The following is a 24,424-nucleotide window of genomic DNA, read 5'->3' as shown; positions in this document are numbered from 1 at the left end:
GGGATTTTTGAGCATATTCTTAACATTCTCTGTCAATTATTTAATGGCATCTTTAAAACGTGAGGCTCATAAGAGAGCTCAGATTTACTGTGTGGAGTAACAAACAGCGGCGTTATGTTAGGCGCTCAAAACGACCCACTGTCGGTAACGTAGCTCTTAGGGACCAACGCTCCTGATGTTTAAAATAAAGCATTAAAATTATAAGTACTGTTTATGCCAGAGAAAAGCTCAATTATAACCAGAACGTACACATTAGGTCAGTGTGACCTTGACCTAATGTGACCTTGAGCACACAAATTAGGCAATCACTGTGTGCAAATGACACTAAAATCTGACCACTACTCCAGGAGGAGCAGCGATCCTTGTGAACTGTGGACAGACGGGTGCTCATCGGTCCTTCAGCCGTGGCTAGAAATGACTGTGAGATCAAATTTGATCTGTATAGGTGTTAAAAGCTTAGTTCTGAACACTGACCGCCTACGTTTTATGTATTGTTATAGTTTGTGTTTTGTTTTGAGTGCACACAATAAAAAAAAAAAAATCTCCTTGTTATGATGAATCATGACCTCTGTAATGTATCACAATTTTCTCACAAAGCTGCCGTCGCCTTGTGGGCCAAAGAGTGTACAAATCATGTTTCCAGTATTATAAGCAGCTAACGTGACCAGTTTGCTACACATTTCTCTGCTTAGTTAGTCACACTTTTTTTTTAAAGACATGCCACAGCTTATACTAGAAAATAACTATTAAAAGGGGAACAACACAAAGGAAATGGCTTGTGGCAGATTTGAAGCCAGGCCTACGCAGTGCAGCCATGCTGCTACCGATTCACAGACAGATGATCGTAGTGCAACATGGTCAGTGGCCTTTTGGACACATTTCTTCTTACTGGGTTAATTGCTTGGATGCTGTCTCCGTGACCCCCGCCTCTACTGACTTCACAGTGCTGGAATTAGTGGATCAACACCATTTAACTCACATTTTTAATATCAATATTAATAATATATGGAAACAACATTCATCAGACCATATATTTGAGAAACTCATCTATTCCAGTCATTAAACTCCCAAATGACGCAGATCTGTGTGCAGCCTGGAGGTCGGAGGAGCTTAACTCTGGACCGGCCAGGACAGAGAAGGGTCCACTCTGCCCGCTTTGCAGCTCCACTGTTAGTCAGCATGTGGTTCACCAGAAAAAAAAAGGACCAAAAATAGACAAACATGTTGACGTTCCATGTTGCTGCCGGATTTTAATGTTCCCATATGAAGATAAATCCTCTCCAACTGATGGGATGATGTAAAGGGTGCTTCCTTCAGTCCCTTTAAGGCCAGATCTGAGAACATGTTCCTGTCACAGTTAAAATCCCAACAACAGCCGTGCTTTTCCCTTCAGGCATCGTCCATATCACCTTGGCATGAGTTCTCGTCATGTGAGGAACTCCTGACTGCCATCGGCTGAGTTTCCTCTTGCGGGACGTCTGGGACTTGCGATGCTTCCAGGGAGATGATGGTTTGAACCGTCAGTGTTCTCTCCCTGAAGGGCACAACAGAGAAAAGAGAACAAAAATGAGCTCACTTTGCCCCATCTGAAGAACTGTGGTCACTGGTATTTCCAAATCACTGAAAAGGAAAGTAGTTAATACTCGCAGAGCAGTGAAATCACACACAAAGTGTCCACATTAATCCCTCAATTAGTCACAGTGTAGCAACAGTAGTCATAGTAATAGTGAACCTAGAGCAAATTAACTTATTTTACACGTTTTTCTTACTCGTTAGTCACTCTTCTTCAGAAAGTTTCCCTTTCTGATTGTTGCTAATATGTGGATATTTATTTGCATTGTTTTGCATACACCGCACACTCAGCTTTACGGAGAATTGCCGTGAACTCTGCACGGTGATGAGCAGATAGTGAAGTGAATCACGTAGACACTATGACCCTGGGTCACTGCGTTTTACTGTAAACGGTCTATTTCTTGACTGCAAGGCAAAAACGATGTAAAGTTTATTTTGGAACGAGCACCGTCACATATGACTTCTTGTGACGGTGTCGTCTGGTAGATCTTTTTTCCCCCACTGGACATTTATTTCCAATCAAAATGTCTATTTTCACATGAAAGCTGGATAAAAAAAAAAAAAAGTAAGGTGAGGATCTCGGGTTATCCGTCACCGTGAGCTGCGTGAGTGCAACATTAATGTTTAGCCCTTATCGGCATGTTATTACAGTTACTGTCTGATTACCAGACTAGATAAGTGTTATATAAAGTTAGGCGACAAATTAAAGGAAAAGGATCGGGCTAAATGAGTGAAGCTCGGTGGTGCAGCGGGTAAACACTGCTGCCTCACAGCAACAAGGAGTCTGACTTTAAACCTCCAGAATGGCTTTCTGTGTGCAGCTTGCATGTTTTCCCCGTGCCTGTGCACTCCGGCTTCCTCCCACAGTCCAACGACATGCACCTTAGGTTAGTGGGTTATTCTAAGTCTGCTGTAGGTGTCTGTCTCTCTGTGTCAGCCCTGTGGTGGACCAATGACAGGAACAGTTGCCTCCAGCTACCCCTCTGTGGGTAAGAGGTTAAGAAAGAGGATGGATGAAGTAACAGAGCTCGTGCAACTGCTTGTTGCGTGGTGCCATCCATCCATCCATCCATCCATCCATCCAACCATCCATCCATCCATCCATCCATCCATCCATCCATCCATCCATCCATCCATCCATCCATTTTCTTCTGCTTATTCTCGCATTTACGCAATTAACATCAACAATGCTCTGCGGCAGTCGGTCCTGGCTTTAGATGAGGGCGACTTTGAGAGGTGCTGAGCGCAGATGGCAGCAGCTTCACTCACACAGACTCGGAGCTGCGTTGAAAGTGCTCCGTGCTTTTACACAAACAAGAAAGACATCAGCAAATGGGGTTAGAAAACTGTGGTAATTCTGCGGCGAGGAAAGCTTGAGCATGTGTGTAGGCAAACAGATAGGCAAACTTGTTCCGAGGTGAACGGGAACAACACAACAACAAGGGTGTTATTGTTGAACTGCAGCTCAACCTTAAAAGATAAAGGCACATCTGAAAGTTTGGTGGTGCACTGGTCTACTGCAATGCAGGAGAAGGTGCAACGACCACAAGGGTGATCTTTGCCCGTGTTCTTGATAAGAGTGCAGACTTGACCCGTTTTGCAGGGAGCGCAGCAGTTAGCACCGGGGTCAGATCCACAGGCTTTCCCGGGTGGACTTTGCACGTTCTTCCCGTTCCTGTGTGAGTTCTCTCTGGGCACTGTGGCTTCTACTCAAGGGTCCACGTTAGGTTGGTGACTCAAATCAAATCAATACAATTTTGTTTTGACTGATGATCTTTAACCTATATGTGTCATAATGGGAGGGGTCTCTTCCAGGACGAAGGTGCCCCCATCCAACGCAGAAAGCTAGTACTGATTGGAGAATCAGTACCAATACCCATAAGTACTTTAATTTGTCCGACGTGCACATCATCTATAGAAGCGCACTTTACAGAAAAGTAGTAACTCGTGGAGTAATAAATGTTTTGAGCATTAAGGACTGGAAATACAGTGAATGAATGGATCAGTTGGGACATACCTCGTCCTGTGGGGCGCATGAGGCCAGTTGGCGTGTACAGTCCATCCGAGGACGTTCTTCAAATATCGGGAACAGCAGGGGAATCTGTGACTCAACTGTTCCAAAAGTTCCTCTTTACGCAAACCGTAGACAACCGGCGCAACGCACTGCGCCAGGCTGAAGAAAGCGAAAATGACGACGGCCGACAGCTCTTTGGTCTCTGGCTGAATAAGCCCCCGTGTCTTGAGAATCGACAGCACAAAGTTCACAAAGTTGGGCAGGAGGTAAACGGCCAGCTGGGAGCCATGAAGGGCGATCGTCCTGCACCCGGCCCGGTTTCGCCGATTGAGAACTCCAAGCCGCCGTCCCTCCACGAGTATCCTCACATAGCTGTAAAGTATGATCAGCGTGCACAAACCTATAAAGAGTACCTTTTGTAGCTCGCCTTTCTTCAGCTGATCCCGGCCACATTTATTCGGATAAGGGTCCTTACTGTTGAAGATAAAACTGAGGGGGATCGACAAAGCCACCAGCCAGGTGAATACACCCAGCAGCCAGGGCCAGCGCCCAGCGTTGCACGCGGAGCTGTAGCGCAGCGGGTGGCACACGGCGATGAAGCGGTCCAAAGCCATCGCCGTGAGCGTCAGGAGGATGTTGGATGCGCTGCTGATCAAAATGGTGATCATGGCCATGCACGCGGAGTGGCTCGGCCGTGCGTCCAGGTGGATCTGGTAGTAGAACACACTGCTCATGCCCAGGTGAACCAGAGCGGACACCAGCAGGTGGAAAATCAGCGCGAAGCGGGCGTGACGGCGGAGCCGCTCATCGCGCACTATAGTCCAGTTGATGATGAGGTTGAAGAAAAGCAACACCGAGAAAGAAGCGGTGGACACATAAAAGCGCACGTAGGTGTAGTCGTTCAGCTCTGAGTCCGTGGTGTTGTTCTGAGACATTATTCCTCATTTGGTGGATTTATAGGATAATGATGAAGGCAGCAGTGGAGCCGATGGGAAAGAAAGTTTGTCCGCTGCATGTTCCTCCGTGTCTGCTCTCTCACTGAAGACTCAGACAGCCGCTGCGCTCTCCCTCCCTCCCTCTCCCTCTCTCTCTCTCTCTCCTCTTCCCTCATAGATAGGCTTACTTATGTCACGTGACTGTTTGAGGTCCCTCGGTAAAACCATAAATTCCCAACAGGCCATATTAATCACCCTCACAGTCTTCTCCCTAACTCCACCCCCACTCTAACCTCAGCATCCAAACTTAAATCCTGCCGCAGTGTCGTTACTTTGGAAACACAAGCCCCGCTCACGCAGAAGCCAACCGGTGTTTTTTTTCCAGCAGTGGCCCTGATTTCAATTTTTGCAGAAGCCATTACCAAATAATTCATTCCACTAATATTAATGCAGTGTTTTTACTTTGTCTTTTGAAATGACAGAGTAACTGAGTTTTAAAGAGGTTCTGCAGAAAAAAAAAAAAAAATCCTTTTGAGACATTTTGTAATTCCACTCTGCTTCTGCTTCCGCTCGCAGTTTCCTGCGGTAAAATTAACACGCATGTCACGCGTGCACGCATGCACGAAGTTTCCTCTTCTGTTAGAAAACACGCAGCTTATCATGTAAACACAGCCGCGAAATATCTGACAGCGAGCTGCTGCCACCTGCTGCTGGGCGCAGACCAGACCGAGAGGAAAGCTCCGTCTCATCACGCCACTGACGAGGGATCAGTCCACGGTGACACCCGTGGACTTTTCCCAGAGCCCTCAGAATGCCCACGAAGTGAAGGCACAATCACACAGGTGTTTTCACAAAAATCTGATATTTTTGCTCCACAATTATGAAAAAAGTTGTAGGAAAAACACTCTTTTCATGCTCCACCTAAACATTAATGACAATAATAATACTAAAAAACTCATTTTTATTCATTTTGAGCCCTAATCGCTCAGAAACATCCCTTTCTTTAATCTGACCCTGCAGCTGCGCAGAAGCTCGGATCATATACTCAGATGTGTGAGTACAGGCGCACCTACACTCCGTGTACGAAGGCGTGTTTTTAAATTTCTTCCTTCACAAACGTTTTTTTTTTTTTACGATCAAAGTTACCAGGTAAAATCTTCATTTTTTATTCACTACACAGATTGTGTCACTACTTTTACCAATCTGAAAACAAAAACACACATTTTTTTTTATTACATTAAAATCAGTAGCAAATTAAAATTTTTTTGCACACTCAATTTTTTTTTGCACACTCTATTAGGCGCTTGCCTTGCAGCTGGAAGACAAGACACTTAAACCACATTGCCTAACAGTCGCGCCGGTCTCTGGCTGCATGACCGCAGATGCTCGTCTCTGGATGAGTGATCTGGAACGATCATTTCATTGTGTGCCTTGTGCGCACAATGACAGTGAGTTGAATCTAACATCTAACATCTAAATAAAAACGTAAAATTATTGCAAAATTGTAAAAAGGTTAAACACAAGTTTCAAATGATATGAGGCTGTGCTAACATCTGCTCTGCTGTAGAGGGCAGTGTTGGTCTGTACAAAGGAGCCTTTTTACTCATTTATATTTAATGGACAGATTAATAAACCTCTTCCCTTTTTTTCCCCACTGCTAATATCTGAGTTTTTGGTGCGTCCGTTATTATGCGTCTAAATGTTAAAAAAAAGATGCTCAATACTTTGAATCAAATTCATTTATTATGTCAGCTTCATGTGTGATAAAATAACAGAACAGGCCCCTGCTATGAAGCAGCCCATCAGTCAACTGTTCATTCTGAGCCTCTGATTATAGGGCTGTGTATATAAATAAGTTTCAAAATTAAAGTTTCAATCACATTTTGATCATTTGATTTAAAATCCACTGTGGGGCAAATAAATGATGAACATTTGAAATTTCAGATTAGTATCTTGAAATTTTAACTTACCTAGAAGTGTCTCAAAAATCTAAAGCGATAACCTGAAATTCTGAGTTAGCTCACAAAAAAGTTCCACGGTAAACAAATTTGAGAAAGTACACACTGCACTAATGTACACAGGTGTATACTACATAATGTCTTTCTATTTATATAACCTGTAACAATAAGCCAGATGTAGTATAATGCATACTTACAAGGTATTCACACCATATCATACTCATGTGTGTACAGGAATATTACTGCATAATGGGCCCATATTACATAATAAGTTTATATCAATGCATTATGTATACCATCACTGTAATCAGAAGGCAACCACGTTGTTTACATTTGAGCAATATTGCTGAGCAGTATGTAGGGCTTTAATATGAGTCATATTCTGTACTATTATAGCCATGAGTCATCCCTCACCAACATGTTAGATAATGCTTAGCATCACAGGCTAATCAACAAGGCTGCAGCCAAGAACTGATGTTACTATAAACAGACTGGCTATTTGCCTGGAAATTTGGGATTCCCAGTTTATCACTATCAGATACTGCCAGCTGTTCAGTGACCTAGGTCAGCTGGTAGATATGGGGAATCCTCACTTTCTCCATTTCTGTCAATAAGAGTCAGATAGGTACAGCCAATCACACGGCACAGTATGATGACATGATTAGGCTAAGCCAGTCAGGTATGAGAAAGAAGCTGCATATCATTAGCATATATTATCATAGCATTAGCAGCCTGAAATTCTCCATGTTGTTTATGCTCCACTTCAAAGTGTCCAAAGGGCACTAAACATCCAGGAATATGAATATTGTGTTGAACACCTTTGACGAGTGAAGAACACACGTGGCAGATTTCATGGTTCAGCTCCTTGTGGTTTTGGAGTCTATAGACCGGAAAGTTAAGACCTCACAGACAGATGCACAGATGCACAGTATGACAACAACATCCTCCTGCTTTATTTTGGGTGGAAGGATTAAAAAAAAAAAAAAATCTGTATTTTTTAATGTAGAGAAACAGAAATGTATAAGGCCACAGGGTTTGACCCAGGGTTTTGTGTTTTTGTGGGTTCATCATTTCTTCTTTGCTCTTATCTGTGGTTTTAGTTCCTTGCTTGCTTTAAGTTGACAACAGGTTTGGTACTTCCCTTTTATGACGCCATTCTGTTCCTTCATTCTTGCCTCTGTGTTTGTCTTTTTGTCTTTCAGTGTCAAGTCCGTATGTCAGAGTCATTATGTCAGTGTCTCAGTGCACTAAAGCTGATTTTGAGTTCTCGAGTCCTGCATCAGGTTCCAAATCCTGCCTGCCTCATAGCTGTTATACAACACAGATATTTCTTGCAGCGTTGTGGTTTATAGTTTTTCCTGTCATATCTACAGTACAGAGCCCCGTGGCACTCCATAGGTAACTTTATGAGCATTTCTCATTTACATTAACAAATTGGTATCTGATAAGTTAAGATTTAATCCAAGAGAGGGCAGCAACTCTTATCCGTCGCTTTTTAATCCCTGTAAGATGCTGTGATCAGAGGTATTAAAAGCTGCACTAAGATCTAACAGAACCAGGACTGAAACCAGGCCATTGACTGCAGCTAATAAGAGGTCATTGGTGACCTTATTAAGGCTGTTATGGTGGGGTCTAAATCCAGACTGAAAGATTTCAAATAAATTATTGTTCTGCAGGTGGCTGCATAGCCTTCAATCTCAGAAAATTGGTTTGGTTTCAGATTTAATTTTCCACAGCACCCAACCAGGTTCCACCATCACACACAGTCTTTTCATTTAAGTTTGCAGGTATTTTGTGAAGCGTTATAGGAGCGGACAGCGTGCCCACTATAAGTCCCTGAGGTGCCCCACTCTTCAGGACAAGGTTGAGGGTGATGCTCGCATTGTGGTGTGTTTTTTTTTTCCTTCTTTTTGTGTCAGTAATTAAATGTATCAAATCTGAATACATATTATTGGTAACTGGCTGATTAAGACAATACATCATAATAGGTGAACGTCAATAGTTTTTATTTAAACATATGTTAAACTCATGTCAGGTGACGATTACAATAACAGCAGTCATGTAATTTGAAACAGAACGATGTTAAGATTAAACCTATACCTGAGATAACATCCAGCACAAAGATACGACAGTGAAACTTAAAACATCTGGCTTTAAAGCTGAAGTCTATAAAACAGCTAACATGGGTGTTACATACTGCAGAGCACTGCATCATACTGCACAGTGCTCAGCACTGAGCTGTGAAAAAGAAAGCAGACAAGGTGCTACGCTACTTTGTTTGTCTTTAACATAAGAGAAACAGAACTAATCTTTTCATGCATGTTGTATTATTACAAAATTATGACAAGTTTTATTAAGAAATCATGGTATATGCCCTCAACCCACAGCAAAAATGGTTGTATCTTATTCATGGATGACCTGTGTGGTGAACATCATCGAGGTGGTGGGCTGCAAGTTTTCCCTGATATTCAGCTCATGATGCATCTGGTGCCAAACACACGGGTAACACCAACATATTTTGCAGCAGTCATCACAGAATGAGCCCTGCAGGATGGAGAAGAAGAAGAGAGAGAGGATCAGGCAGCGGGAGTTACTGTGGTTTAATGTGTAGCTGTCATGGTTGTAACAGTTTAAAATGTGGGGAATACTACAGCATCAGCAACAGCACTGAAACAAAATGCAGAGGGCCTGTAAGTGTTGGTTTAAGACTGCTCACAGTGACTCTTGATCACTCTGGACTGCCCACTTGGTGACTGTGGGCCAAATATTTCTTCAACTTTGAGCTCTGCTTTGTCTCTTTGGCTGCTAAAAGCTCCACTATATTCACCAACTGTCAGCTATGCATGCTGGGCAGGAACAGCTACCTGCTACACGGTTGATAAAATCAGGAAAATAAACAATAAAGCTGTAGTTCTTTAAAACCCTGTGGAGAGTTGGGTGACAAAACATCTCTGAGTTTGGCAAAATGCCCACAGCTGCAGTTTTCTTCCCCACAGTGATAAATAAGAGGGTTACAGATTTCCTCCTTTTCTACTTTATGGTACTTCCTAAAATCTTTAGTCTTCTTTCTGATGGCACTGCCTGATATGATTACTCTTCATCACTGCAAACAAAAACCGTAAAAGGGTACTGAGACAGCCGGGAGGTATTTGGGAACTGAGGGGAACCCACAGAGGAACTTTACATTTTCTTTTATAGTGCATTTTATATGGCTGCCCCAAAATGCGCATTAGAATTTATGTTACTTACATAATGTTAGAGCCAAAAGACAAACATACACATTCCCTAATAAGGCAGTGGATATAAGGATCAGCTTTGGGACTTTCCGGTATCAGTCGGTATAAATTGGCAGTATGGCAGTGACCATAAAGCTGAAGTGGAAGCTTTAAAATGCAGAGTTCAATATGAGTGACATCACAGCAATCGCAGCCATGTCTTATATACAGCCAGTAACATCCACCCCCTCCATCCCCAACCCAGCCTCACAGGGATGTTGTAACGCTCTCTGATGGACTTGCGGAGAAAGCAGGACACCACACCACAGCAAACATCCAGGAGTAGCAGGGCACAGCACCATCCGTGTTTACTGGCTGTCTGACACTGCATGCAGGGGAAACACCAAAGGGTGCAGCAACCTTGATGAAGAAAAATGCACACAAATACAATATCAGAGTATCAGTGTTTATTATTTTTTATTATCACAATGCATCAGATGACAATGTGAACAAAATATATTTTGAAAGAGGTCCTTTGTTTTTTAACCCCCCTGCATGTCCTGATCGGTGTACTTGTCCTCTTTGCTTGGTTTTCATTGTGCGGTTCACTGTTTATCCTGGAATTTTAGTTAAAAGTGGCGCAGCCTTTCTTCCCGAGTTCACACACTCTGCTACTGTACTGCAAACAAAGTCTGAGGAGACGGTTGATGTAGAAATAAATGCTGTTTGAACGGATTGCTGGGTTGACTTACAGGACTTCATATCAGAGGTGCAATCATAGAGGTCAGTGGTCCACTGCTCACACATGGTGTCTCTCATCACCTGGGTGGACTCCTGTAGGAAAGCCATGCCTGGAAGAAACACGACAAAAAAATCAGACAGAGTGAAGGGTTACAGTGGTCGTAGCTCCTGCACTGTAAAAGAAGTTCGTAAAAAATACAGTGGACTGAATGTGTGACAGTCATTTGTGTGAGTATGAATATATGATTTGTGTGTGTGTGTGGTGCATGTGTGTGCGTGTGTATGTGTGTGGTAAATGTGTGTGCGTGTGTATGTGTGTGGTACATGTGTGTGCATGTGTGTGAATGTGTGGACAGCAGGGCCTGGGCCTGTGGTTTGCTGAGCCTTGGCACCTGTGGGACATGGTTGCGGAGGGTGGGAGTCACCCCTCCCTATCACTCCCTATCGCTTCCTGCTGCTTCCTGCTGGTTGCCACTGCTGCCCCTGGAGTGTCGGGTGCCCGTGGGTCCCGGGGTTAGCGGCCGGATGTGTTGGCGTGGTTCTTGGCCCGCTCCCTTGGCGGTTGTGGCCTGGGGGGTGGCTCGGGCCTCTTTGGTGTGGGGGGTACTCTGCTGGGTGTCGGGCGGTTCTCGGGCGCCTGGGGCCTTGGGGCCGTATTCGCGGCTCGTGCGGGGGATGCCGGCCTGCGGCGGGGGATGGCTGCTCATTGCCTCTGGCTGTCTGGACTCTTGCCGTTTGGCCTCTGGGGTGTGTGCGCAGTTGCCATCGGGATGTGTGGCCTCTCGTCTTCTGATGTCCTGGTGGGCCGTGGATAGGCCGCGTCCCCTGGGTCCTTTCCCGTTCGCCTCTGGATCACGGGGGGCATGATTGCAGTTTCTTGCCTCCATTGGTGAGTACGTTCCATGACAGAGGCACATACTGTACACACATTACTTGCAAGCAACAGCAGGATTGTGTGTGTATGTGTATGTATGTGCATGTGTAGATATGTGGATATCATTCTTTGATTATTCTTTTCTCAACTTTGTTTTGTTTTTGTTTTTCTTTCTCACTCTTTTTTCATACCCTTTCCTTTCTGCCTGTCACGCCTGGTAAAAATAACTAAAATTAAATAAACAAAAAAAAAAATACAGTGGAAAACTGTCAAATGGCAACAGCAACAGACTGTAAAATGAAATAGACCAGAAACATGTGATTACCATAAATAAAAAAACCCCAATACATAACTGTAATTTTAACTGTCATAATATGTTGAAATCACACATTTTCACTGTGAAAATCTTTCTTTCCTGTACCTTCAATTTTTGACAAATTTTCGACCTCCTACCAGAATATTGATATTTTATTCCTTAATGGAGACTTAGCTGGATTGGATTGCTTTGTCCACCTACTACAGCTCCACAGGCTGTGGTGGGGGCACTGCAGCTGTTTAAAAAGCTGCTTTTCCATACGGAACGACTCACTGCGGGTCAACTTGACTCGCCGCGATTTGACGGCATTTCCATTAGAATCAGGTACACTTTGCCGGTCCTTTTTCCGTACTCACTCACCTGAGGTTCTAAGCGATCCGAGGCGATACAAAAATGTGACGCGGAGGACCAGTGGCGGTTTCTGATATGGGCGACATGGGCAGCCGCCCAGGGCGGCATTCCATCTAGGGCGGCATGACCGCCCCCCTCCCCCCAACGCATTGCGATCGCCGCAGCAACGCCTACCGCACTGCTCCACTTGTGGGATAATGGGCGCCCTCTGCTTGCTGTGTATTGCATGTAGCTTTCTGCCATGGTCAGACAGGTTGTAACAGAAGAAAAAGGGCAGGCGGGGGATTCTCTCTCTGTCTCGCTGTCACTGCTTCACTCGATCGTCACACACACACAGCGCTGCCCCGCCCCCTTCTCCTCTCAGCCTGGGGTGCGAGTCGAGTGAAGCAGTGATGGCGTGAGAGTGAGACTGTCAGCCGGGTTCATTCATTCATGCCTGTACAGTTTGGGCCTGGTTACAGCCAACAGTAACCGCTGAATTATAAATAAAGGCGACTTTTGCTGGCAGTCTCTCGCCAAACCTTTCATCCTCACGGACACTGCCATATCAAGATTAACGCGAAGTGTATGTCCTAATATTGAAAAGTTTTGCGAGATCTCGCAAAAGTAACTCAGGATCTCGCAAAACTTTTGCGAGATATGCAAAACTGACTCTTTTTTTTTTTTTTTTTCCTCCCATGTTCCACAGAATGAATCTGTGCGTCTAATAAAATTAGATGCACACAACTGATAGAACACAAAGCCAATTTCATTTATAATACTGTAAATATGGTCATTAAATCACAGTATTTGTGTGAACCCGAATCCTGATAAAAAAAATAACACAAATACGAATCTAGACAGTTTGGACAAATGTTGGTGGATGGCGCAGTGTTGCCAGATTGGGCAGCTTGTGAACACATTGGGGTGGAATATTATATAGATATTTCTATATAATTATAAAATTATATAGATATATAATTTTACAATAAAAACTTCCTAAAAACCTACCAAATATGGTGAAAAGCAGCCAAAATTTTAACAAGTTACCCAAAGCTTGTATATTTAAATATATATCACACCTGGTGCTATTAACATGAGTTTCAGTGGAGGTTTTGTTGTGTTGGGCTGGCAACTGTCAGTCAGATCTGACAACCCTGGGGATGGGCGGTGGTGGTGGCGAATTGTGGCAGATGGAAAGGAAAAGGTCAAAGCCATCAGGTGCACAGTTTAGGAAAAAGAGAAAAGAAGAAGAGGAGAAACAAGCAAAGATAAAGGTAAGCAGAAGCTGTGTAATATTTCAGTTTCTTCCATGTTTTTTCAAATAAAAATTTAAAAGAAATTCTGAGTGTGCCTGTGATGGTGGGGGGACCTTCTGTTAAAGCCTGTCTGTCAGACCATGGCAGAAAGCTACATACACCACACAGCAGTCGCTCATTACCCCCCCAAGTGTAGTAGTGCGGCGATCGCTATTGTGTGTGTGGGGGGGGGGGGGGGCGCCGGCGGGGATGCTCGCCCAGGGCGCCAAACAGGCTAGGACCGCCACTGCGGAGGACAGCATGCCACTGATTGGCCAGTCCCATATTTCAGAGTATCTCTAGTGAACTGTGATAGCAGATAGTAGTTACGCCTGACGCATCGGATGTCACACATCATCGTACATGTTCTTCTCATTACTGTAATTTTGCGAAGGTTTGACAGATCGTAAAAATTCCTGAAAGCTGAGAAACAGGGCTACACAGCCATAATAGGATCATTACGGTAATTTCACCCCGACGGCTTCAGGAAGCCTGCGAATCAGGTCCTTTCTCCTTACTCCCCCAACACAGAAACTTCTTCTTTAGAGAGGAGCGGAGAAAACAAAGAGCAGCTCAGAAACACAAAATATCAAAGCAAAAGAAAGATAAAAATGTCTATGAGACAATCCTCCCAACAGGTGAAGCTACCAACGCCATACAAAGACGCCTTGGAGGAACAAACGGCAGCAGAAGGAGAAAAGTCTGGCGACGAAAAGTAACGTTAGATCGGCTGAGTTTCTGGACGAACGAAACTGCATGTCTATATGGAGAGAGTTTAGCTTTGTTATTACTTTGTATAGGTTGTAAATGTATGTGTAAGCTTGATTTGTGTGATGACTTTTTAGTGCCCTATGGCAGTGAGTTTGTGCGATGTTTGTGTGCATAACAAAATGCATGGCGAAATACGCTGCATGCATTTTCTGTATGGCTTTTTCAGCATAGTGTAAGCTTCCAAGTCATATCTAGGTTGAATGGCCAGCTCAGTTTATTATTCCACTAATTTCAGATTGGTTTGTGATGAGGAGCAGCCAGCCACAAGTAGGAGAGCCAGGAGAAGTAGAGGCAGAGGTGAGAGAGAGAGAGAGAGAGAGGTCAGGAGGAGGCTGGAGGCTCCGGTGACTCGGTCAGGGACTGCAGCCGCTCCCCTCATGAACACAGATGGAGGAGTGAGACTGAACCTGATGTGGGAGTACCGCCACCGCCAAGGTTCACAACAAAAAGAACACCTGGTGTCCAACCCCCCCCCCCTCAATATGGGGAACCCTTCTCCATTGGAGATATTCTCCAATTTCTTTGACAGAAGTGCTCAAACTCCTGTGTCACAGCACAAATAAAAATGCAGCTGAAAAACTTGCGCATGGTAAGAAGTTCACTTGGAGGGATACATCTACAGAAGATATAAGAAAATTCTTTGGTATGCTGCTATTCATGTCTGTTGTGCACCTCCACAAACTGATTTTTGGCGCAAAGGCGCTGCTTTCCATGTGCCATTCCCTGCCACCATCACGTCTCAAGACCGGTTCATGGCCATTTTGTCATGTATTCACACGAGTGACCCAGAGGAGGACAAAATACATGAGGAAAAAAAGAGCACAGAGTATGACCGTCTCCACCGAGTCAGACCACTTATGGAGTTGATCTGCATGAGGTGCAAGGCCATTTACCATCCAAGGCAGCACCTTTCGGTGGATGAGAGGATGGTAGCGACCAAGGCCAGGCTCGGCATCAAACAATACATGAAGGCCAAGCCCACAAAGTGGGGGCTGAAGTTTTTTGTGCTAGCAGATGTAAATGGCTATACAATTGACTTCCAGCTCTACAGAGATAAGGCAAAAATGGCTTCTGGACACGGGCTTTCCTGGCTTTCCACGGGCTGTCACTGGTTTGGTGCAAAAATCCTACCTTGGGTCAGGATATATCATCTCTATGGACAATTTTTACACCAGTCTCCTCCTCTTCCGACATCTTAGACAGCAGGGTTTCGGTGCATGTCGGACATACAGGCAGGGGAGATTCGGTGTCCCCACAAACCGTGAAAATTCCCTCACCAAACAATCCCCACGGGGCAGTATCCGGTGGATCAGGGACAGGGATCTCCTGTTTATGAAATGGATGGATACCAGGAAAGTCTCCATGTGCTCCACTGTCCACTCTGTGTACAGTGGGGACATAGTGGAGTATTGGCAGAAAAGCTCAGATGGCACAAAACAGAAGGTTTCTCTCCCCAGGCCCACCACTGTCACCGAATATAATGAACATATGGGACACATCTGATCAAATGATCTCACCAACATCAGTCCACAGAAAAGCCATGAGATGGACCACCACTGTTTCAACATCTCATTGACATAGCTGCGACAAACTTTTATTGTGCACAGAGAACCATGTGGCACGATGCAGCAGAAGCCAATGACATGGCAAACTTTCACAGAGGAGCTTGCTGTGTCCCTCATGGGAGCTCCTTTGAAACTTGAGCCCCAGAAGGCCCCAGGTGAGAAACACCTCCCAGTTCCAATGAGAGGTGGTCAGCCAACATCCCAGAGAGCCAGCACGGGGCGACGCCGCTGCAGAATTTGCCACAGAAACACTAAATGGGAAGTGTGAGACATGTGATGTGTCCCTTTGTCTGCAGCCAGATAGGAATTGTCACTGGCAGTGCCATCAGTAGGAGAGAATGTAGGGATTGTGTTTGAGGAAAATGGTGGAAAAAGCCGTAAACGGTTTTAAAGTAAAACACCACAGCAGCTGTGGTTGCCAGTATTTTACCGAGAACCTGTTTACGGTATTTACCGTAGATCAGTTTACAGTGAAGTACTGGCAACCACAGCTGCTGGTATTTTACCATAAATTCAATTGTTTTTTTTTTTTTACAGTGTGTGTGTATGGAAAAATGCAATCCTGGAATATGAAAAAGGTAACAGGCTGGTTTGAAACATTACTGTCCACAATGTGGCCATTGTTACACGTATAACAGAGTGTTTTCTGTTGTGTATGCAACAAATCACATCAAATTTACACATATACATAAATGGCGTTAAAAGAAAAGTGTCCTGTAGCAGTCTGTGTACGTAAATGATAAATAAACTGGTTCTTTTATAGCATTTCCTACCCTACATGAGCACTCAAAGCACTTTATACAGTATGTTTCATTTACACACACATTCATACAAGCCAGTTTCTACATCTAAGTATTTTCTTTTTTTTTTTTGAACATTCTTTATTTAAGAGTATGTGTTATTATGAACCCAACATATGTGCATCTGTACATATTTACCTGCATACACATAATACAACAGAAAAAAGAAAACAAACACACAAAAAAAAAAAAAAAAAAAAAAAAAGGAGGGAAAAAAAAAAAAAAAAAAAAAGGGGGGGGGTTAGTGTCTCAGCAAACAATTAACATGCATTTCAGCAACTGAAATCGATCAAAATGGTCCTTGTGGACTCACATGAGGGGTGGGTGAACCCACCCGGCGTCTTCCATAGAGAAGAGGAAGAACAAAACCCACAAAAGGGACTGACACAACTTCTTAGAACCTACATCTTCATCTGTGAGACCATCCAAAGTGGGAGATGGCTGGGGTCCATACTCTTAGAAAGACGTCCATTTTTACTTGAAGTGTTGCCGTTATCTTTTCCATTGTATACACCCCTTTCAGTCTTTCTTGCCATTGTTGAAGGGTGGGGGGCAAAGGCTTGAACCAGGACAGAGTTATCATTTTCCTTGCAACCAGTAGAAGAATCTGTAGTAACTGAACTTCCTTTTTCCCAATATTTCCTCCTGGGGTCAAGCCCAATATGTAATGCAGTGGGTTCAGCGGTAGTGTGAACTTAAAAATTTTTTGAACTTCTGTCTGCACTCCCTGCCAGAATGAGGTCAATGCTGGGCAGTCCCAGAAAATATGAGTGTGATCCCCTATCTGGTTACAATTCCTCCAACACAAATTTGTAGCATTCCTGTCGTATTTTGAGATACTAAAGGGCGATTTAAAGAATCTCATTTTCAATTTCCAATCAAATTCCTTCCACCCTGGGCTATGGGTGATCTTATGACCATTTTCACAAACCCTCTCCCACTCTTCGTCTTCAATAACAATGTTCATTTCCAGTTCCCACTTTTGTTTTATATCTAAGGAATTGTCAGAGAAATGCATCTGTAAGTGTCTATATATATTAGACACAATCTTCCTCTTGCTATTTTCCTCTACGCATTTTACCATAAACTTTTCCAGGGGTATTATATTTTGTTTCAAAGTAGGCCATTCCTTGTGTGATAAGAGAAAGTTTCTTAATTGTAAATATCTATAAAAATCTTTAGAGCATAATCCATATTTGTCTTGTAGCTGCTTAAATGACTTAAGGGTTTCTCCATTGAATAACTGGTTGATTCTTATTAATCCCTGCTGTGCCCATCTCTGGTATCCTGTATCCAGTTTGTTTGGAAAAAAGTCAATAATCTTGGCTATTTTCACTATGCGTGATATTGTTAAAGGTGCTCCTATTTTTTTCCTCACCAAGGACCAAACCCTGTGCGTACAGATAATCCACTCATTTTCAACTTTTAAATCTTTCCATTTCTTTCCCTCCATAAATGGGATCCCTTCAAGAGGTACCAACTGGCACGCATTATTCTCCAGGCCAATCCAGTTCGTCTCCTCATCTTGTACAAGCCATTCGACCACGACACGAAGTTGTGCTGCCCAGTAATACAACTTCAAATTAGGCAAACCGAGACCACCTCTTTCTCTTGGGCTGAATAGTAGTTTCTGCCTAATCCTTGGCTTCCTCCTCTGCCAAATAAAGTTATTAATCATTTTATCTAAAGTTTTAAAAGCAGAGGCAGGTATCCAAATAGGGAGTGCCTGAAATAGATACATTAATCGTGGGAGTAAATTCATTCTCACTGTTTCTATTCTGCCCAATAAGGACAGAGGAAGAATCTCCCATCTGGTTAGGTCCGACTTTATTTGTGTGATTAGTCTACCATAATTTCCATTAAATAGTTGCGAGGTTTGTGGTGTAATCATCACACCCAAGTATTTAAACCCCCTTTTGGGCCAATTAAAAGTGGCCTCTTTATCTAAACCTTTTGGCCATTTGCCCACCAGCATCATAGCCTCTGACTTGGTTTCATTGATCTTGTAGCCTGAGATTTCTCCAATATCTCTTAAACCAGTCATGAGCCTGGGGATCGAACTCAGAGGGTTAGAAATATACAAAATAATGTCATCCGCGTATAATGAAATTTTATGAGTCACTCCTCCTGCTGTTACTCCATGAATTCTAGAGTCTGTCCGTATGCTTTCCGCCAGGGGCTCGATACTAATTGCAAATAGTAGAGGCGAAAGAGGACATCCCTGCCTAGTCCCTCTTTTTAAACTAAAATTCTTTGAGGAATATCCATTCACCCGTACTTTGGATGTGGGTCCAGAATATAACACAGTAATCCAATTAATAAAATCTCTATGAAATCCCATTTTTTCTAGTGTGTGTCTCAGGTACTGCCAGTCAACCCTATCAAATGCTTTTTCAGCATCAAGGCTGAGAAGCATTGAAGGATCCTGTTTTTGTTTTGCCACAGAGATCACATTTAAGGTTCTCCTAATATTATTTATCCCTAGACGTCCCGTTATAAATCCTGTTTGGTCCGGTTTAATTATTGTGTGGATACATTTTTGAATTCGATTTGCCAATATTGTAGTCAGAATTTTTAAATCACAGTTAAGCAAACTTATTGGTCTGTAGGATGAACAATTTGTGGGGTCTTTGCCTTCCTTGGGAATTATAGATATTATTGCTTCTGACCAAGACTTTGGGGGATCCTTATTTGTGAGGGCATAATTAAATACCCTTTGTAATAGGGGTGTGACTTCTGTTTTAAAATACTTATAAAATTCCCCAGGGAACCCATCTGCTCCTGGCACTTTGTTGTTTTTTAAATTTGTTATGGCTTCCTCAATTTCCTTTTTTGTGATTGGATCCCTCATTGCTCTAGCGTCATTTTCCATTAATTTTGGTAACGTAATTTTACCCAGTTCCTTCTTAATCTTCTCTATTTTATTGTCTATCTCCTCTGATTCATAAAGCATCTCATAGTAAGCTGAAAAAGCTTCTGCTATGTCTTTAGGATGGGACAGTGTTTTCTTTGTAAAAGGATGCATTATCTTTTCCACTGTGCGATCTGCCTGTTTCTTACGCAACTGAAATGCTAATAGCCTGCTAGCCCTATTACCTGATTCATAGTACTTTTGGTTAGCAAACCGTAATGCACCCTCAGCCTTATATGTCAACAAGTTATTTAGCGTTTGCCTGTATTCGCTGAGAGATTTTAAAATAGTTTCATCATTTGTCTTTTTATGTTCTTCCTCCAATTGCTGAATGCGGTTTTCTAATTCTACCTGTTTTTTATTGCGTTCTCTTTTAATTTGGGATGACAGAGAAATGAGCTTGCCCCTCATTACCGCCTTTGCAGCTTCCCAAAGAGTAGACACTGATACTTCCCCATTATCATTTTTTTCCATATACTCGTTCCAATCTTTTTTAATTCTTTGAACTACTTCTGGGCAGTTCAGAAGCGAAACATTCATTCTCCACTGTTTTGGTTGTTTATCATTTTCTAAGTTTATTGTCATGACAACTGGACTGTGGTCTGATATTGTTATTGGTTTGATGTGACAATTTATGACTTTATGTACATCTCTCCTTAAGACAAAAAAGAGATCTATTCTGGAATAACTTCCGTGAACCTTTGAAAAAAAGGTGTAATCACGCTCCCTGGGGTGACTTTGACGCCATACATCTATCAGCCCCAATTCTTCAATCAAACTAGGCAATATTTTAGCCTTCTGGGGCACTGGTCTTTGTTCACAAGGATGTTTGTCCATTCTGTGGTTCATCACACAGTTAAAATCACCTCCTGCTATTATAAATCCCTCCGCTTTGGTTGTCAAAAGGGCTGAAATATCCTTAAAGAAGCTAGGATCATCTTCATTAGGCGCATAGATGTTTAAGAGGGACATTTTCACCCCTCTAATTGTACCCACAGCCAAGATGTAGCGTCCCTTTTTGTCTTCATACATGTCTTCTAAGGCAAAACCTAGTGATCTGTGACACAAAATGGCAACTCCTCTCTTTCTACCCCTTTCACATGAAGCACTATAAACCTGCCCCACCCACTCCCTTCTGAGTTTTTTATGTTCTGTCTCATTAAGGTGGGTTTCCTGAAGCATTGCAATAGAACAATTCAATCTTTTCAGCTGGGTCAGAATTTTCTTTCTCTTCACGGGATTATTTATTCCGTTTATATTATAAGTGATTACTGTTAATGTATCCATTTTTGTAGCTTATCCCTTGTAACTGTACTTAATTATAATCAGAGTGAAGTCAAAAGTTGCAATTACATAGAAAATATTGTTTGCTGAGAGACACAAAATGGTAAAGAAACAAAAAAGTTTTCCTGAACATGAAAAACAACTGTGAGCTTCCAATAACCCGGTGGTTTGCCCCTGAAATGAGGTGAACACAAACACAACCCTACAACTAAAGTCAGGGGGTCCCCACCCCCGATCTTCTTTGGGCAGAGAGATGGGGCTCTCTGGGTGGTGTGCACAAAGTGCCTGGGCGATGGTCCTCCAAGATGTCCCCAAGGTATCGTCACACCGCCATAATCGTAAAATTTGCTTCATCCAGTCCTCCTCTTCCTCCCTTCCCCACCGTCCCGTAGCTTATTTTTCAACACTTCTTTTATAGCCTGAATCTATATGTTGAAGTCAATATTTTATGATAAATGACACTCCCTTGCATGTCTAGTCTTATTTACTATTATTCTATTGTTATTGTCTATTATCTTCCTTACTGTTCATCACAAATTTAGCTTCTATTTACCTCTCATGCACTTCTAGACTTGATATGGCGATCTCATTCACAGGAAGGGGCTCTCTTCTCTCTGTTATCACCTTGGATAATGGCTCTGATCTCAGCAGGGTTCAGCTGTTGGCTCTTTCTCTTCTTTCCCTGAGTTGTCCATCCGTCTCGTGTCAACTCCTGTTCCAGTATCTCTCCGTCCTCCAAAGATGATTCAATGCCGAGTTCTTTCAGTGTAGAATGCGCTGCTGAAAGTGAGGGGAATAATTTTGTGCCCTCGTTCAGGAAGAGTTTCAGCTGGGCTGGGTATGGTGACTGGGCCCTGATGTTCTTTTCTTTTAGCTTTTTTATTACTTCTCTGACTTTTTTCCTTTTCTTCTGCAAGTCCGGTGAGTAGTCATGGTCGAAATAAATCGTGTGCTCTTGGTACCGTATGTTTTTTTGCTTCCAAGCTTGTGAAAGCACTTTTTGTTTTACACTAAAGTCCAAAAACCGGGCTATGATGGATCTTGGGGGCGCCGCTGCGGCTTTAGGCTTCGGACCTGGTGCTCTGTGTGCTCTTTCTAATTTAATAACAACTTCTTCTCGTAACTCTAAAGAGGTGCTCAGGAGGTCTGTGATAAAGTTTATCATGTCTTCCTTTTCCGCTCCCTCTGGAACGCCATACAGCCTGATGTTATTACGGCGGAGTCTGTTTTCCATGTCGTCACATTTAGCCGTGAGGAGAGCTTCTCTTTCCAGCAAATATCCCAGTGCTCTCTCCTGCCGTATGCTTCTGTCCTCCGTTGCACTTACTCTGTCCTCCGCTTCAGTCACTCTTCTGTCCAGCCCCTCCATTCGTTTCTTCAAGTCCTCCATAGATGACTCTACCCGATGTAAAGAGCTCTTCAGCTCCCGAAATGAGTCAGTGTTTTCCTGCCGAAGTTTTCTTAATTCCATTAGCATCGCTGTTTCCCCGCTGGCGTCTCCCATAGCTTTCAACGGTGTAGCTTCGGCTAACGTTAGCTGCTTGGAGCCTGTTATAACGTCGTCTTTTCTACCTGCCTTCATGTCGTTCTTTTCTGACTTCTGACTAGAACTCCGTATTCTTGAGCCCTTTCCCTTCAGTTTGGTACTCATTTATCACTTTTCATTACTTTGTCGGCTATATGTTGGTGGGTCTGGTGGAACTGCAAGTTTATGCGTCCGTCCTCTTCATATCCTTCCCGGAAGTCCCATCTAAGTATTTTCTATCCAGCATTCACACAGTCACACTCCAATGAATGCATCAGGAGGAACTTGAGGTTCAGTATCTTGGAAGGCTCTAAAACTGCCTTTATTCACAGCATCTTGTGAATAAAATTACCATTACCACAAGTATATTAAACTATGTAATAAGTTCACAAAGATTGCTGACTGTTTTAAGTTGTTCGCTATTGAAAGTTTTTCTCACCTTTTCTCTGGTTCTTCAAGCTTTCAAGAGAAAAGTAAGACAAAGCGGAAGGCGCAGCGTTTAACTACAAATCAGGGAGGGGAGGGAACACATACATGCGCACTAGGTGGTGCAATTCAATTTCTAGATCAGAAGTCAGGACACAAAGTTTCTGCAGTCAGTCGCCACGGCCCACCAAACTTCATGTGGCCTTGAAATTGCCTAAACGTGTGTGTGAAGGCAGACGAGCAAACGGTATTCCGGACTTCGCGCCATTACCCATAATTCATAGCGGAAGCCGGTATTTTACTTCTGCTTGCGCTGTTGTTTACGGTTGCGGGCTTACACACTTGCCGTTCATTTAAACATTTTGACACTGCAGTTTCTTTTACCTGGCCTAAATGGTACCACATCGGAGGTGGATACATTGCAAGGATGTTTTAAAAAGCAGCGAGGTAACAGTGCCTCACCCATCACTTCTCACTCACTGGCTAGATGACATGAAATTATGGGCCGAAGTCAGCTACATCCACATTATCAATTATCTTGTTTTTTCCGAAGGTGTTTATGTCGAGGAATCACGTAGTTATATGAGCACCAGATTACCTTCAAAGCAATAAAATCGATAAAGTCATGCTGAACAAACAAGGCAACTTTATTTTCTTTAAATCAGCTGTAGAGCCGAGCCACAGCACTTAGCATGAGTCATGCTAAGGGAAAGTGGAGTGATGGAGACAGTCAGCTGCTCCTGTATGCTGATTAGGAAAATCATGTAGTGATGCTGCAGCTATTCCGTGGAAGGTATATCACTGATCTGGATATGAGAGTGTTCAGACCACTGAAACAGGAACACTGAACTGGCTGAAGGCTGTGATCGAGGAGACGCACACACTGTTAAAGCTTTGTGTAGGCTGTATGCTGTAGTGTCACACTATAAATAAAATAGCATAAAAAAATACAAGGCTGTACCTTAAAGAAAAACTTAAAACATAAGTAAAAATACAGTAATAGGATGCGCAACTGGGTAGTATAATTTTGGGGAAAAAGAACAAATTTACAGAATAAATTAATTTGAAAAAATGTACAGACTGATGTAGTGACAACCGACAACAGCACAAGTTGAATCCGAGCTCATGTTCCAACTAATAAAGCCGCCTGTTACAGCACAAAGTAACACAATTTTGTCATTAACTCTGAGTTTGGGTAACCGGAAGTATAAACCGTATAGCGGAAGTAACCGTCTGTCATGGCAGCCTACGTATACTCTTCCAGAAACCCGTGGATATGTTTGTGTTTGAACCGCTGACAAATTCCTTTCTTTCCCGAAGTAAAATATGTTACGTGGCACGTGACGGTATAACGTGTGCCTGCTTTGTGCTGTGACAGGAGCTGCACTCAGTCAGCTCGCATCTTTCATGAAACCCCAGCACTAGTGATGAGAGTGTGAAACCGAAGCCTCAATACGCGTTTCGAACCCCGGGCTTACATCTCCAGAGAACCACTGCTTCGTAGCTTGCTTCAGAGCGGAAAAAAAAAATCACGTGACATATGACGTCCGAAGCAGCTGCTGCTTCGTTCTCGGAATGAATCAGCTGACTGGTTCAGGTGATTCGCCGGTTACGAGTGAAGGAGCGAGAACGAGACAGTCAGCCAGGTTCATACTCGCACAGTTTTAGCGTCGTTATGGCCAACAGTTATGAATTAAAGACAACCTTTGCTGGCTCGTCCTTTCAACGTGATGACGGACGCTGTCGCTAAAGCGGTAGTTACACAAGCACATCTGGTTAATGCCATGTTTTCCCAGCACTCTGCTCAGTAACACAACACACACATTCATCCATCTTTATCTGTAAATAGAACCTGATATAATGGTCATAACGTGTGTGCCTCAGACAGT

The 24,424-nt window shown here is 43.2% G+C and overlaps 2 protein-coding genes across 2 annotated transcripts; both read right to left on the bottom strand.

The window, feature by feature from the left end:
- Nucleotides 1-981: 981 nt before the first annotated feature.
- On the bottom strand, nucleotides 982-4,615 carry LOC115797393 (odorant receptor 131-2). The gene is made up of 2 exons (XM_030753961.1): nucleotides 3,590-4,615; nucleotides 982-1,534 (listed from the first exon to the last, which is right to left on the bottom strand). Exons 1-2 carry the CDS (start codon nucleotides 4,519-4,521, stop codon nucleotides 1,390-1,392), a joined length of 1,077 nt encoding a protein of 358 aa, XP_030609821.1. The 5' UTR covers nucleotides 4,522-4,615; the 3' UTR covers nucleotides 982-1,389.
- Nucleotides 4,616-8,478: 3,863 nt separating this feature from the next.
- Nucleotides 8,479-22,800, bottom strand: LOC115797562 (cornifelin homolog B-like). The gene is made up of 4 exons (XM_030754162.1): nucleotides 22,549-22,800; nucleotides 10,447-10,545; nucleotides 9,966-10,114; nucleotides 8,479-9,023 (listed from the first exon to the last, which is right to left on the bottom strand). The coding sequence occupies exons 2-4, from the start codon at nucleotides 10,541-10,543 to the stop codon at nucleotides 8,883-8,885; spliced, it is 387 nt and encodes a 128-aa protein (XP_030610022.1). The 5' UTR covers nucleotides 10,544-10,545; nucleotides 22,549-22,800; the 3' UTR covers nucleotides 8,479-8,882.
- Nucleotides 22,801-24,424: the final 1,624 nt, after the last annotated feature.

Source organism: Archocentrus centrarchus, chromosome 18 (genome assembly GCF_007364275.1).
Source record: "Archocentrus centrarchus isolate MPI-CPG fArcCen1 chromosome 18, fArcCen1, whole genome shotgun sequence".
Lineage (NCBI taxonomy): Eukaryota > Metazoa > Chordata > Actinopteri > Cichliformes > Cichlidae > Archocentrus > Archocentrus centrarchus.
This window is presented reverse-complemented; position numbering and strand designations above follow the sequence as displayed.